At 38.7% G+C, this 16,421-nt stretch overlaps 1 protein-coding gene across 1 annotated transcript; it reads right to left on the bottom strand.

The window, feature by feature from the left end:
* Nucleotides 1–1,053: 1,053 nt before the first annotated feature.
* On the bottom strand, nucleotides 1,054–16,021 carry LOC131336710 (U1 small nuclear ribonucleoprotein 70 kDa). Its single transcript, XM_058372648.1, has 10 exons — nucleotides 15,753–16,021; nucleotides 13,069–13,183; nucleotides 12,890–12,969; nucleotides 5,052–5,127; nucleotides 4,882–4,946; nucleotides 4,731–4,793; nucleotides 3,308–3,389; nucleotides 3,059–3,221; nucleotides 2,607–2,678; nucleotides 1,054–2,251 (listed from the first exon to the last, which is right to left on the bottom strand). The coding sequence occupies exons 1-10, from the start codon at nucleotides 15,855–15,857 to the stop codon at nucleotides 1,501–1,503; spliced, it is 1,572 nt and encodes a 523-aa protein (XP_058228631.1). The 5' UTR covers nucleotides 15,858–16,021; the 3' UTR covers nucleotides 1,054–1,500.
* Nucleotides 16,022–16,421: the final 400 nt, after the last annotated feature.

Below are 16,421 nucleotides of genomic sequence, written 5' to 3'. Positions count from 1 at the left end.
TATAAAAAAAAAAACCCCACAATACGCAATGCATCTATGTCCAATTGCAAACGAGTTCCAATCACGCACCCGACCACACCAAATTATTCGTCTCGATGAGACGATTCTAATGTGAGGTGTTTTTTTAATTTTGTAGTTTTGAATTTGGTTATTGGGTTTGGTTATTGAGTTTTGGTTATTGGTAAAAGTTGTTAAGTTTGGTTATTCAAAGGTCAAAATTTAATGAGTTGCTAAGAGGTTGCTAAGTTTGGTTATTACAATGTGAGCACTTTTTTGAACAAATATTGCTAACTTTAGCAACCTTTTAGTTTTGATTATTACATTGTAGATGCTCTTAGACACCAACTCCTTGTAAGCTAGTTTTCAAGGGTGTGTTCTACCCATGAGATTATATCAATATCATGTACTGTACTAATCAACGGCAAATAGTTTTGCTTTGATCTCTGGATTACGGATAGCATAAATAATACTCCTATCATGATAGAGGAGAGGAGAGGAGAGGTGAGAGAGAAGAGATATGGAGGAGAGAGAGAGCGTGAAGGACGGAGGGGTACTTCTATTCAAATCGACCAAACCAAACAATAGATTCTTGTTCTCGTAGAAGCATAACAGATCAAGTTGCCAATGGAGCCTTCAAAATGATAAAAAAAATGGAGCCCGGAACATGCCAGATTCTTTGTTCACCTAGCAATTGAAGTGTTGCAGACGAAAAGCTATTGCTCTGGGCATTTTTCGTTGAAATTGAAAATGGCACATTTGTAATTAATGAGAGTAAAAGAGGGATTCAAAAAATGGGTTTGAATTTGGGTCTTCCCAAATTTGGGTGAGAAAAAAGGTAAAACTCAAAATGAGTAGGGAAAGGGATATGGCATTGTTGATGGGTGTTTATACTTTTCCCTCAAATTTTGGGTATATGTAATAAAATGGGTAAGGATTGTAGATGCTCTTATACTCCGTATATTTGTAGAAACCACATGGGAGGTCAGTGTATCTGTAGAAACCTCAGGAGTGTAATTTACCTTACAAGAAAATGAGTGGCTGAACAGTGGTGTCTAATGAAAAATTAAAATCAAATCTGCTTCTCACAAGGTCGAGCAAAAAGTTATAACATACGGAAGTGACATTACAAATAGCAGGCACAAATATTCTTAGTCCACCAGCGGCAGTAGCAGAAACACAAAACACGAGAAAAAAAACGCTTACACAATCCAATAGAGTCCAATAATAGTTTTCGAAAAACAACAAATGCTGAAGTTCAAAAAAAGGAGTTGCAGGTTCGACAGGTAACGTAAACGCAGGATCTTCAAATCAATCTTCTGAGCTTAATTGATCAAAACACCCACCTGGATTCGTTAGTTTGAAGAAAAACCAACAGAGAAAGTAGAGAAAGTCAAGCAAGTTTGAAAAGTAAAACTGATAAAAGAAAGGAACAAACATATGAGCAGAAACCCCCAGAGCTTACCCGCAAAGCATAAGAGGTGAGAGGCAAAATCGAACTGCCTAGTATTCATACTCACGAGAAAGAGACCTCTCAGATCGCACATATTCACGGTCAGAAACTCGAGATCTCTCCTTTTCACGCTGTTCAGATGTCGCTCGCTCATTAGGGTAGTTGTCCTCCTCCATTTGGTCATATTGATCACGATCGGGATGATCGTAGTGGCGGTGATCAACAGCAGCCTCCTTGACATCCAAATTGTCATATTTGCCACGGTCTTGTTGATAAAACTCATACCCATGGTCATCATGTTCAGCTTCAGAACGCTTATGCCCATGATCACGGTGTTGTTGATACCATTCAGGATCGTCCTCCTCAGGCTCAAGAGGATCATAGTTGCGCTCCCTCTCCACCCCATGACGGTCTCGCTCATGTTTGGATTCCACTCTGTCATAATCATAATCTTTATCACGGGACCGCCCCCGGTCATGCTCACCCTCCCCAACTTCATAATCCTTTTCCCTATTCCTGTCCCTCTCCCTGTCCCTTTCTCGAGGGCGGTCACGGTCACGCTCCCTATCTCTTTCACGTTCATAATCCCTACCACTACCACGGTCCCGGCCCCGATCACGGTCGCGTCCTCTCTCACGATCACGACCCCTGTCTCTTTCCCTGTCCTTCTCTCTGTTCCTGTCGCGGTCTCTGTGGTGCCTATCTTCCCTATGATCACGATCCCTTGGTCTGTCATGAGAACGCTCACGAGACTTCTCCTGCTCTCGCTCTCTTCCCCTTTCACGAGATTTTTCCCTCTCCCTGTAACAGTTTTATTCATCAGTAATCATCTCAAATACTAATATGCAGATACAAGGCACCAATAAGATTTTTGTTGAAAATCCATATCCTTCCAAGACACATTAATTCGAAGCATGGATATTAACTGTTCCAATATGTTAACCATCTCCCATTAAACTATTACTAACATGCAAATGCCAGGATGAGCATTTTAATATGATGTTCTATAGTGGACACTACCCAAGTTTTCCTACAATTAAAGGACCAAAAAAATCTGCATGGCTCAATCTAGTAGAATTACCCTTTCTTTCCCGAACAAAGTCTAAAGCACTCAAACAAGAATATGAAAAAGCAGAAGTATCAACAGAAATGTTACCGTTCTCCTTGCCGCTCTTCTCGTACCCTTGGCTCCTCTGACCGTGATGGTCCTCCAGATTGTTGTATCTCTCTGAACATTAAATGATTGGAAACAGAAACAGAATCTATTAACATATCTACTAAAGTCACAGATGACAGAACTATTATGGTGAAAAAAAACAAAACTGGAAACAAATTAAATAACACAGGTTAACAGCCGATGCACTATACTCAAATCAAAGGAAGGTTCACAAAACTGAATGATGGACGAATGATGGACCAATGTAGGAAATTTACTCAGGAAAGTAAAAGCAGTCATATGTTATCTGATGATTAGATATGCTTCTATTGATTGAGGTAAAGAAAATGGTCTATGAACCCACATGGTCAACCAGCTACAAGCCTATACCCACAAATAATTCCTCAAATGATACTGCAATGCAAATAAGGTAGAGAAACCCAGCAAATTACCTCCCAGAATGCTTTTGATTGAGGTCTTCCCCTCCAACCCTAGTTGTCCCAAGTCCACCGCCAAGTCTACGAGGCCGCCAGTTTGGAACAGTTCTACCACGTTCAACATCGACAAGCACTCTTCGGTTATCAAGCTTCTTCCCATCAGCTTGTTTATATGCAGCTGAATGACATACATGAACAATCAATCAATCAGACACAACACACGCAATAATGACAGTATCCAAAAATGAACAAACCACCACAAACCTTTCATATCCCTTGTATGCATATACTCAATGAATGCATAACCTCTAGGTTTATTTGTCTCTTTATCTGTAACCAGTCGAACCTGTTACTCAACATATAAGATAGGAGTCACAACCAATAGAGATATATTAAATTTTCAGCAAAGAAAGGGTATCAGATTGAGATGCTCTTTTACTTGCTGAGAGACATTTCCTTCAAACAAGGCGAGCAATAATAAAATCCTAAATGGCACGGCAGGCACAATGCCCCATAAGCCGTGCTCACCTTAAATAATACAGCTCCCGCAGGCAAGATGCATCACCACCAGTGCTAGAGTTGCAGAAAAACTGATGTATGTGGCCGATTTACCAGTTGTTGAACATACTAAACTCCCCTTACCAGGGATTCTATATCATAATATAGTACAAGGGAAAGACTCTTAAAATAAACACGAAATACCAGAATATCTCCTCAACCGCTGATACGTTTTTGAAAGCCTTTAAAGCCAAAGTAAACTTTTAGTAGCAGGAAATGCATCTAAAACTTGAATAAAGAGAAGAGATGCTAATACTCCCTATGTGTTTTACCCAATGCAGGACAAAGTTGCCAGTCTCCTTTTGTTGCTCCAAAATAAAGCCAAAAGGCACAATGCATCACTGCTCTTCTCAACTTAAAATTTTCAGCTTGGCCGTGCAGGATGAAGCATCATCTTTGGGGATTGAATTGGTTACATTGGTGGAATTAAGGAATCGAAAGTACCATTTGTGGAACAGTGTCCCCTTACCAAGGATATTGCTTGTAAGATGAACCTATACTACAACAATGCCTAGAAACTACAAAAAGCACCCAAGCCCGTAGGACGTTGAAAAGGACAAGCGGAGGCAATGAAACTTGTGCAATCGTTCGAAAGTTGATTGACACTCCAATACTAATAAAGAGCTAAGCAATGCTCATTCATTCTCCTTTTAAAAACTTGACAGTATCAAAGTGTGTATCAAGCCCTACACATCAAATGACTCAATGCAATCAAGTTAGGCAAAAGCAGACTTTTAAACTTTTGGAATGCCAACCCGTAAGGTGTAAAAGTTCCTTTCAAATGCCAATAGACCATACAATGAAATATCCCAGAAGCTAAAATTTTCTATTATAGACAACAAGAAAACCACTTCTTAGAGCAAATAAAATTGAACCTGACAGGTGAGATAATACATCCAGAAAATAGGATTTACAAACAAGCCATGGCTTATGAAGACAATCAGCATTCACAAGTTCAAAATTTTTGTTTTCAAGTGATATCTAAGAAATTTAAATTTTTAGAGAGAAATCCATAGATAATTGTTTTTAAGAAAAGGTAAAGCAAACCATGTGCTAAACAAATGAACCTCTTACCGAACCAAAAGGCAATAACCCGAGCACCACTACAGGGGTGCTCTTTAATACCTACCCGCTTGATGGGACCGTAAGCCTCAAACTCCCTTTTGACTTTGCTTTCCGAAGTCTCATAATTCTGATAGAAGGAAAGAGTTGGAAAAGTTACTACAATGAATGTTAGGGAAAATTTGAAAACTAAAACCCAATATGACAATGGTACTCACAAGCCTGGCAACAAAGAGAGTCTTGTATGGATCTCCAGAAATATTGGGGTCAGTATTTGGATCATCTGCAAGGAAGTTTACAACTTTTAAGGAAAAGGGGCCTGAATCATACACTATAGATATTCACTATGTCTATTTAATAATGACTTGAAATAGAGAGGCCTTATCACATTTCTCAAGCTCCTCTGCAGCTTTTTTTGCACCCTCCTCCAGCCGTAAAGTGTGGATCCTAGCCTTTCTTTCTGCCTGCATCCAGCAAATGACTCAAAAAAACAGTCAGGGTATTGTACCAAAGCTATATCACAAATAAACGATTAAACAACTAAACAAGATTCTAGAGCATTGCATATGACGAACCAATAGTATTTCCATTACCTTTTCCTCTGGACAAGTGATACATTATAGTCCAAAGTTCCAAACCCACAAATTAAAGCAACTTTCAATTGTGTGACCAAGTTTTGCCAACTTCCCCACATTTTGCAACGGCACATACAGAACAGATCACTCAAAAGAAAAGGTTGCTACAAAATTCCTGAAGTACACACATCAAGCGTCTTGGCTTTGCCTGGTCTATGGATGTGATGGTGCCTACATAGAGCTGGGGTTTCCCACAGGGTGTCCCCTTACCAAAATAAGTGCCCTCATCTGATTGATATAGACTGTCAACTCTCCAACTATCTATTTGTGCTGGTTGTTTCCAAGTTAATAAACAACGCAAACACTTGCAAAAAAACTGTCGAATTTACAATTCCTTTCCCCTACTCAATTGGCAAATTCTGATCCTGGTCAAGGTTATGTAACACTATTGTTCTCACTGTAGTCAATCTTTTGATTTATGTACATCACTATCCAATCAGTTAAGAGGCAAACCCAATATCTTGGGTTCTTCTCTGGTTGTTTTGGTTGATGTGCTTCTCTTCCCATTCATTGTTCCGCTCCATTCAAGTACTTATATCTAATATATCTTCTATTCACATTCACATAAGATACAAGATGGAATGTGCGATACATAACATGATACATTCCATGCATGAATATAGAAAGAGGTTCTTTTAGTTGTTTTCGAAAGAAGTAATTAGACTTCTTTTTGCCAAAACTAACACCGTTTGGAAGTTTATTATTGTCAACCTAAGAAGCACGGTTATGGACACAAGACACAGATACAACACGACATGGACATGCGGATACGTTATTTCTGTGAAATGTAGGGCAAAGATACGCTGAAGATAAGTTCAATCATATGTCTAAACATAATGTCATGCATAACCCTAAGTAAATCTCAAGTTATATAATACATAAGATACGATAAGTTATGAAGAATCTAGTTGACATGGGACTTGAAAAATTCTTCACATATACACGGTTAGGAATCCTCAAGAAATCCTAAACAAAATCCAATTTAATTTTGATATCTTTGATAGCCACATGTAGCAAGTGTCCAAGAACTGTCGATCACAAATTTATTTCCTAGTCATAGACGCCAAAGTTGGACACGAATTAAGATTTTATTTTCCTAAATATGGACGCGAAAAATAGAGTTTCAGACAGTGTACGAGGAGCGTCGGGTTCGGACCGCCTTCTTTTAAGTGTCTGTTCTTCTTAGTTGTCAGTGAATGGAACAAATCATGTACTTATTAAAAATGAGAAACTTTTTTAGGATACATTGGATGGGGCATATGATTATGGCTTTAGTTGATGGATGAAGACCAGACTCGATCTTCAAGCTGCACCTGATATTTTGGTTTCTTTATATCTTTTAAGATTTCATGTTAGCATATAGGGGACAAACACTTATACAGAATGCAACTAAGGGCTGTAATGGATCGCAAGTGCCTAATATATATTTTGTTTCCGTGGTTGGAGACATGAAATTTTGCATCCCCAAAGCTACTACCTGCTTACTTCATCTAGCCTATTTTCCTTATATGCTACATAAGATGAGAAAAACTATACATGATACCTACTCCAATTTGACAACACTGGTTGCACTATTTCCAAGAACTCAAAATATGCTAAGCTGGGAAAATGTTAGCCGTCCAATGAGATGCACATTGGAGTTCGGGACACTGTATGGACCTGTAATGCTCATCTAAAATTTCAAGGAATAAAAATATGATAAATAGTAAATGATTATACAACATATGCAGTACCAGTTAACTCTATTTTAAAGTCCTAAAAGTCGTCCTGGGCGACTGTCTAGGCGGACCCCCAACACCTAGATTTTAGGGTTTAGGTGTGTTCACATTAGTTGGCAATTAATCAGCTAGGCGTCAATTAAGCGGCTAGGAAGCAATTAGGCGGCATGGTATATTTTTTAATTTTTAAGAGTATTTTGGGGTTACATGTGTAACAGTAAAAAGTATGTTGTGTTAAAGTGTTATTTTAACAAAAGATATACTCCCTCCGTCCTCATTTTTTGGTCCCTTTTAGGGATTCCGACTTATTAAGGGAACATAATCACTGCACTAATCAAAATTTTATTCTCTTTCACCCTCCAAGTCTTTTAATAACATCACCATTACCTTTTTTGTTGCTAGTAATTAAGTCCAGAAGTGAATGGTAAAAGAGTAAACAAATCAACTTTTGCCTATAACTTAACCGGGACAATCTCTATGGGATAGCAAAAGTGCCAAAAGGGACCAACAAATGGAGATTTATGAAGACATAGGGAGTATTATACGCATAGTCAGCGTAGGCACTAGCAAATTTTAGGACATTCCTATTTTAAGCTCCATAAACCTATAGATAAAGAATATGATGCGGTCCATACAAATAGGTCACAGGAATTTGGATATTCCAGAAAAATTTGCCAGAAACATGAAAAAGAAATTACTTGAAAATGTAAACGTAATAGGTCCAAGTGGAATGTAGGACTGGTTGCAAGCGGGGACGACACCTTGCTTTTCAAAAATGGTTGGAAAGAATTTGTTGAGGATCATTCCCTTAAAGAAGATGATGTCTTGATCTTTAAGTACAACGGGGAGTCACAGTTTGATGTTTTTATATTTAATGGGCGGAGCTTCTGTGAGAGGGAATCTCCATATTTTGTCAGAAAATGTGGACATACAGAACTAGATGTTGAATTCCAAACAAAGAGAATCATGGGGGAAAGTCTTGTTGAAGTTGGACATGACTCCTCAGATTGTGGTGTAGGATGTACTCCATTAGAAAGACCAAGAACACAATGAAAATTTGCACTCAGCGCTTTTGGGATGGCGCACCCAAGCTAGGATGGAGCTAGCGATGTCATGACTCATCATGACAAGCATGTGGTGGAACAAAAGGTTAATTCGGCTGCGATAGAAGTATTTGTAGGGAGCTATCATCTGCAGCATGAGAAGACCTGTAACGGAAGAGGAAAAAGAGAATGAGCTAAAAATGGCATGTGTAGCATCAACCCCAAACAGTTTCAGAATAGTGATGCGACCCTCACATGTGTACAGGAGTTTCTTAATGGCAATTCCTTTTGAATGGGTGCATTCCCATTTGCCTCGTAAGAGGCCAAGATGTGACTCTCCGTATCAAAGAGAACGAGAAGACATGGCATGTCAAATATAAGTGTTCAGTCGGTGTTGGTGCCAGTAGTGGAGAGACACATCTTGGCTCTTACGAGGCAAATGGGAATGAACCCATTCAGAAAGAATTGCCATGAAGAAACTCATGTACACGTGAGGGTCGAATCACTATTCTGAAACTGTTTGGGGTTAATGCTGCACATGCCATGAAGAAACTCCGGTATCTACAAGGAACTAAGAAGCATGGCATCAAGTTGGTGAAAGAATCAGAATGTAATTTAGTTGGATACACCGACGGTGATTGGGCAGGTTCTCTTGGACCCTTGTTCATTTTAGGATTTTGGATTTGGATTTATAGGTAATGAGTGTAGAGAGAAATAGAGTAATGATTAAAAATAAGGGTAATGATTGGAGAGAGATAGAGAGAAAAATGAGAGTAATGATTGGAGATAGGGGTAATGAGTTGATAGAAAAATAGGATAATGATTAGAATTCAAAATCCAAAACCCTTAACCGAACAAGGTCTTGATGATCGCAAGAGCACATTTGGATATGTTTTTTTGCCTAGGCTCAAATGTGATTTCATGGAGTTCAAGGAAAAAGAAATCTGTGGGATTGTCTTCTTCTACAGCAGAGTACATAGCCACAACAAAAGCCGCTTGTGAAGCAGTTTGGTTGAGAAGACTACTCAAAGATTTGCAACTTAAGCAAAGAGAGCCGACAAGAATATTCTGCGATAACATGTCAGCACTTGCGATTGCTACCATTTTCCATCAACTCTCCCCGGCTTGAGAGAGTTGATGTAGGACAAAATGATGGGACATTAAAGGCTATGACTTTTCATGAGCCATGTGTCTTCATTTAGAGGAGTTTAACCACACATTTAAAGCATTCAACCATTATGTAACACATTCATCCTATCCATCCATCTAGGAAATAAAAATAGTTATCTGCAAATAGTTATCTGCATTCACACATTCATTCTACCTAGACGTATTGGGAATAGGGGTAGTTATTTGCATTCAACTGTTATGGAGCCTATATAAGTCATGTAATCTCAAAAGCTTGAATGAATGAAAACTTGAGCAGCTTTCAAGCAATCTTTGGTGTGATGCTAAAGAGCCCCTAGGTGTCATGCCTTGGATTTTCTAGGTGTGATGCCTAGACCTATCCTTCTCTAACCCTTCATCTCCTTCTTCTTACAAATTACTATTGCCTTGGATTTTCTAGGTGTGATGCCTAGACCTATCATTCTCTAACAGTTCATCTCCTTCTTCTTACAAATTACTATTCACGTCTACTGTTCACAGCCCCAAACTGTCCTACATCAATTTGGTATTAGAGCTCTAATTTCAGTTCCTCGGACATTTTCAGAGTCTTCCATTCTTTGGAGGGGAATGGGACACCCGGGCACTTATCTCTGCAACAACTTGAAAGATTTCCGTTGTGAGTTCCACTAGCAAGCTCAAACAGACACATCAAATTCTTCCAAGTTGTTTTCAAAAGCGAAATCCTTCCAACCACCATCCAGACTACTGGCACCAACACCGACTCTACACTTATATTTGACATGCCATGTCTTCTTGTTCTCTTTGATACAGAGAGTCACATTTTGGCTCATATGAGGCAAATGGGAATGCACCCATTCAGAAGGAATTGCCATGAAGAAACTCCTATACACATGTGAGGGGTCGCATCACTATTCTGAAACTGTTTAGGGTTGATGCTGCACATGCTATTTTTAGCTCATTCTCTTTTTCCTCTTCCGTTACAGGTCTTCTTACTGCAGATGATAGCTCCTTACAAATACTTCTATCGCAGCCGAATTAACCTTTTGCTCCACCACACGCTTGCCATGATAAGTCATGACATCGCTAGCTCCATCCCTAGTCCTAGCTTGGTCGCCATCCCAAAAGCGCTGAATGCAGATTCTCATTGTTTCTTGATCTTTCTGATGGAGTACATCCTAAACCACAATCCAAGGAGTCGTGTCCAACTTCAACAGGACTCTCACATATGTTTCTAGTTCTGTATGTCCAAATTTTCTGACAAAATACGAAGATTCCCTCTCACAGAAGCTCCGCCCATTAAATTTTTTTTTATAACCGAGGAACAACCCTACAGCCGGGCCACAATTGGACCAGACTGCGCAACCCAAACCTCGCAGTCAACCCAAACCTCAAGAGGAACTAGCGCGGCCACACCAGTCACGGCCCCCCACTTACTATCAGGGTACTCACTCGGTGGGGAATCGAATCCCTGACAAGGGGAGTTCTCCCAAAGTCAATCATTCTCCCATTAAATATAAAAACATCGAACCGTGACTCCCCGTTGTACCTAAAGATCAAGACATCATCTTATTTGAGAGAATGATCCTCCACATCTTCTCTAAGGCCCAAACCTTAATTTGGCATATGTTGGATGATTAAGGGCCTACTTGGGATATTCACTAGACATTGACTAGAACAATAAGGCCCCGTTCCAATTTACCTTCTTTTTTCTAAAAGTTCTTTTTTTCAATTTTCAAACTCAAATATAATGAAAAAGAAAATAATTTTTTGATTTTTTTTTTTGCATCGTATAAAAGATTTCAATGAGATCTATCAAATAACATCTATATTGGTAGAAAAATTATTTGCATAAACACATGATTTTTGAGCTTGAAATTACCTTCTTTTTCAAAAAATACTTTTTCCAGAAACCAGAACACCCCCTAAAGGCTATGACTTTTCATGAGCCTTGTGTCTTTCATTTAGAGAAGTTTGACCGCATATTTAATTCATTCAACCATTATGTAACACATTCATCCTATCCATCAATCAAGGGAATAGGAATAGTTATCTGCATTCAAACATTCATTCTACCTAGATGTATTGGGAATGTTGAGAATAGGGGTAGTTATTTGCATTAAAGTGTTATGGAGTCTATATAAGGGTGAGTTCTTCTAAACTTATTTGAAAATAAGTTGTTTTGTCCTTATTTGATTTTTTTTTTTTTTTGCATTTGTTAGTTTTGCTCTAAACTTTTGTGGATTATTGATTCATCTTGACGAGAGGAATTCGAAAAGCAAATTTTTTTACTTTTATCCAAATATTTTGGGAAATAACTACTTTTTAGCAAAATAAGTCAAATTTTTTTACTTTTACCCAAAACAATGACCTTTGCATAATCTCATCCTCTTTCAGAATATTACTTGAATTGTACTCTTGTTGTCATGTGTGTTTCATATTCGTATATCCATAGTCCTCAGTTGCACGAAGTGGGCGCGAGAGTGGCAGTGGAAGTAGGGGCAGGAGGATTCAGAATAATCTAAAGTTGAAGAGTGTGATTTTAATTATACAAATATAGCTTCTCTAGAAAGTATTAGTTTGGTGCTAGCCCTAGTATCGGTGTTGACCGCAAAAATAAAAAGAAGAAAAATGTTGCGAATATAAGTCAATATAATACTTCCAGTAAGTACTTGATCACATTTGAGTTTAACATGTTTCTAGTATCTTACTATATTACTTCAGATTTTTTCTCACTTGGCAACTTTCTTTTTTTACTTTCAAATTCATATGCTTAGGAGGTTCTATCCTAGTTGAGATTGGACTCCTTTCTCAATGGAAGCAAGGTTCCTAAATCCTAGAAGATTCTAACTTGAGAGCGCAGGAGCAGCATTTTGGGATGGATTTGCCACATAAAAAATCCTAATGTTTCTGTATAAACTTTGCATAGATTTGATACTGGCAAGACAAAGGCTCCTAACATGAAATTCTCTATAGCACCTCCTAGAACAGTATTTACCCAAAGAGAATATATTTACTCGTCATCTCCTTCAAACTATTTCACTATGCAGGCAATTCAGCCATCTCAAGGGCAAAGACAATAGCTATGGGTAGAACCTTGGGTTGTAGTGGATGTGGTGGCAAGAGGTGGTGTGTTAGATGGTGTTGTTTCTGGAACCAAAACAAAGCACTTGGTAAAGAAGGGCCAGGTATGGTAAATAATGAATAAGAAGAAAAAAGGTTGTAATTTGGTGGATGCGTTTCACGGAGAAAGAGGCTGAGTGTGTTAGCTTCTTAGAGAGCGTGGGGGAGAAGATGAGAGAATGTAGGAAGAGAACAAAGTGCAGGGGCGAGTGGCACTGGTATTGGGTGTATGAAAGTTCATGTTTTAGCTATGATGTTGGAGGGTTCTTGTGCAAAACTAAACTTCAATTGAACGGTAAGTAATCATCAGTAAAATGGACAAAATCGAGGCTCGGGTAACAGCATTCAGGAAGCATGTCTAGGGGAGGTTAGTGTCTATTTAAAAAACCTTAAGGGATGTCCTTGTATAATTAAGAACCCTTAGGGGAAGTCATTGTAATATACTAATATGCCCACTAAACAACTGAAAAGTATGCCAATTTTCAGACAGAGAACAACAGAAGAGTCCTTCAACTGGCATAGTCAACTGAAATGAATATTAATCACTGAAAAATGCTATTCATGCAGCAGAGGGCAACGTACAGGAGTTTCACCCTTCTGAACAGGTGGTTGATATTCAGGATCACCTTTCTCAGCAAAGTTGCCAACAAAGTGCGCCATTCCTTTGAAATGAGAAATAAAAATTAAACATATGAAGCCAAACCAGGAAAATATCACAGGAATAATATTCATTATTCAGATGCTACAGGCTTTTCTAGAACCTGTATATGGTGGGCATTTTCTCTTCTCCGGAGGAGGTTTAAACTCTAGTGGCGGCCGAGGCTCAAAGAGCTTCAAAAGATTATTTGTTAGACCAGTTGGATGACTCTGCCCAATCTGCATCAAAGAAACAAGTTGATTTAAAATAAATAACCAAATCCCAGCCAAAAAAATTAAGGTAATTATGATTGAATCAAACATAAAGAGCGAGTAACTACTACCCTCTACAATCAATCACTGCATGCGATTAATTGATATTATGCAGGCGTGTGTGATGGCATAAAGGTGATGTCTAGTCAGCAAAATACAAGCAGAACATACATGCTCAAGCTAACAGAAGCTTGTCCTCAACTTATAATCTACAAATTCAAATAAAAATGCTCAAGCTTGTCCTCAGCAACCAAACAAGCTGTGGAAATGCTCAGAGCAACTCTACCCCTTACCACCCATATTTAAAAACCCCCTTAAATGGAGCTCCAGCCCTAACCCAAAATTTGAGGAAATACAACTGCTATGAATGAGGGGAAGAATGAAAAAAGAAACCGCTTTTAAATTTAAACAAAATTTGTGGAAAAAGCAGTTTGTCACCACTCACCAGAGATGTCTTAGAACAACTCCAGCCCTTGCTCAAATCTATACTCAAAACTCCTCTTAATACTCCCTCAAATCCTTGACACAAACGTGTAACATATTGAGTTTTCCTCTGATTTTTACTCCAACCAATGGAGACTCAATTTTTTGAAGGCCACTTCGTGTCTTCAAAATTTACAACTACACCATTAATGAAGCTTCCACTTATGTTCAACTTTGCCCCTAGAAATGCTACTCCACAGGTTGGGATGGCCTAACCCAAAATCTCAAACGTCAAACGTCAACCATCAAATATCATTCATCAACCACATAAACTAGTAGTTTCTGAAATCTCCATAGATTGGCGACTGTCCGTGACAAACACTCTGACATTTGTATACTTCATTATAATTCGATTCAACGTGATTCTATTACATTCTTAGAGTTCAATAGGAGTACTGCATGTAAATCCCACTCATGGACCTCAAATCCACATGCACTAGCTTAACTGAGGCTAAGTAGAATCTAATCGAACTTCATTTGCGAACTTGAATCATTAGCTAGTACATTGATTATCTTCTGATACACTATTACCGTACACACACGTATCCATGAAAGTCGCATCAAACGTAGGATTTAAGGAATTAGCAAAAAAGAAAAACAACAATCAACCAGAAGAAACCTAAATTTGTAGTGAAAACTAGATTAGTTAGGAGATTGATTAACTTGTGATTTTTTTGCATCTTTTAGAGTTCAGTGGGCATATTGCATATGAATCCCACTCATGGACCTCAAATTCACATGCATTAGCTTAACTGAGGTAGAGCACAGTACTTCATTTGCGAATTTGGATCATTAGCTAGTACTAGTAGGGCTGATTATCTTGTGATTGACTATTACCATACACACACGGATCAATAAAACTCACATTGAATGTAGACTGTAGGGTTCAAGGAATTAGAAGGAAAAAAAAATCAACAAGAGGAAACCTAAATTTGCAGCGAAAGCTAGATTAGTTAGGAGACTGATTATCTTGTAAAGTTTTTTTTTTTTTCTTTCTTCATTTTTTAGAGTTCAGTGGGCGTATTGCATATGAATCCCACTCATAGACCAAATTCACATCATCACATGCATTAGCTTAACTAAGCTAGAGCACAGTCCAATCAGACTTCATTTGCGAATTTGGATCATTAGCTAGTACGAGTAGGTTGATTATCTTGTGATTGACTATTACCATACACACATGGAAATGAAACTCGCATCAAACATGGAATGTAGGATTTAAGGAATTAGCAAATAAACAAAAAACAACAATCAACAAGAAGACCGAAATTGGATCATTAGCTTGTAGATTGATTATCTTGTGATTTTTTGCAGCGAAAGCTAGATTAGTTACGAGATTGATTATCTTGTGATTTTTTTTTTGCATTTTTTAGAGTTCAGCGGGCATATTGCATATGAATCCCACTCATGGACCTCAAATTCACATGCATTAGCTTAACTGAGTGAGACAAAGTTGTGGGTATTACTCACCCTTGAAAATCGGCTTACAAGGGGAGGGTGCCCAAGGGCTTATATACACTAGGCCAAGCCCATGCTTAGGCGATGTGGGACTTTAGGATTGTAACATACCACCACGCTCCGCAACTGACGTTCATGGAGGCCCACTTTACCGACGCCGACCCGATGGTAGCCCTTTCTCTTTTTTTGGCGGCTTAAGTATTCAATCCTGCAAGTATTTTAATCCAGCCTATAGGTCACCCCATCCGCAGGTTGAATTGCAAATGGCTCTGATACCAATGATACAAACTCATGGGTAGAACTCACGGGGGAAGGTGCCCAAGAGCTTATGTACACTAGGCCAAGTCCATGCTTAGGCGATGTGGGACTTTAGGATCGTAACCGTGAGGTAGAGCAGCATCTAATCAGACTGCCTTTGCGAATTTGGATCATGAGCTTGTAGATTGATTATCTTTTGATCGACTATTACCGTAAACACGTATCGAAAAAACTCACATCGAACTTAGGGTTCAAGGAATTAGCAAAAAAACAACAATCAACTAGAAGAAACCCTAAATTTGCAATGAAAGATAGATTCGTAAGAGTAGAGAATTACCAGCTTGAGTTGCATGACATTGGCACGATTCTGCGCCTTTGTGCGGGCTTGCACAGCGGCAGGGGAGTTGTCGTTGCGATTGAAGGCATCGCCGAAGTCTCCCATCTTCGGAACTGATCAGGGTTTTTTCTTCTTCTTCTCGGTGTATTATCGAGTCTGAGGTATGTCGATCAAACGGTGTAGGGTATAGGACGAATCGTGAAAGAAGAAAACGACACACGGGAGGGGGGGCGGCGATCAAGTCGGAAGGGTTTCGCTTGATGTTTTTATATACGGGGAGAAAATGGGTGGGGACGAGTATATGGTTGAGTCGGTTTAACTCGGTCTCTGAGTTGGTCGACTCGGATAAAAAATTTACTACTCCTGTGGCATTCAAGAAAGGGGATCGGATTGTTTCGGTTTTATTTTTAATGCTACAATTAACAAATGAGTACTCTACGATTTAGCGCTACAATTAACAAATGAGAACGATTTTTCGCCTAGGTTCCGCTAAGCAAAAAGTTTAGCAATTTTTTGTCATTATTATTTTTTTTTTAGCGTTTGTTAATTTGGTGTCAATTTTTTTTTGGGTATTTTGTCCTTAAAAAAATGTCACTTTTTAGCTTAAAAGTGGATATTTTTAAAAATATTTAGGTAAAAGTAAATTTTTTTACTTTTTGATTCGTTTCG

The sequence above is a fragment of the Rhododendron vialii genome, chromosome 8a (genome assembly GCF_030253575.1).
Source record: "Rhododendron vialii isolate Sample 1 chromosome 8a, ASM3025357v1".
In the NCBI taxonomy this organism is placed as follows: domain Eukaryota; kingdom Viridiplantae; phylum Streptophyta; class Magnoliopsida; order Ericales; family Ericaceae; genus Rhododendron; species Rhododendron vialii.
This window is presented reverse-complemented; position numbering and strand designations above follow the sequence as displayed.

Coding starts and splice junctions, on each gene's coding strand:
- LOC131336710 (XM_058372648.1), bottom strand. CDS start 15,857: ATGGGAGACTTCGGCGATGCCTTCAATCGCAACGACAACTCCCCTGCC. Junction 13,184..15,752: donor ATGTCATGCAACTCAAGCTG/GTAATTCTCTAC, acceptor TCTTTGATGCAG/ATTGGGCAGAGTCATCCAAC. Junction 3,222..3,307: donor GCATACAAGGGATATGAAAG/GTTTGTGGTGGT, acceptor TATGTCATTCAG/CTGCATATAAACAAGCTGAT.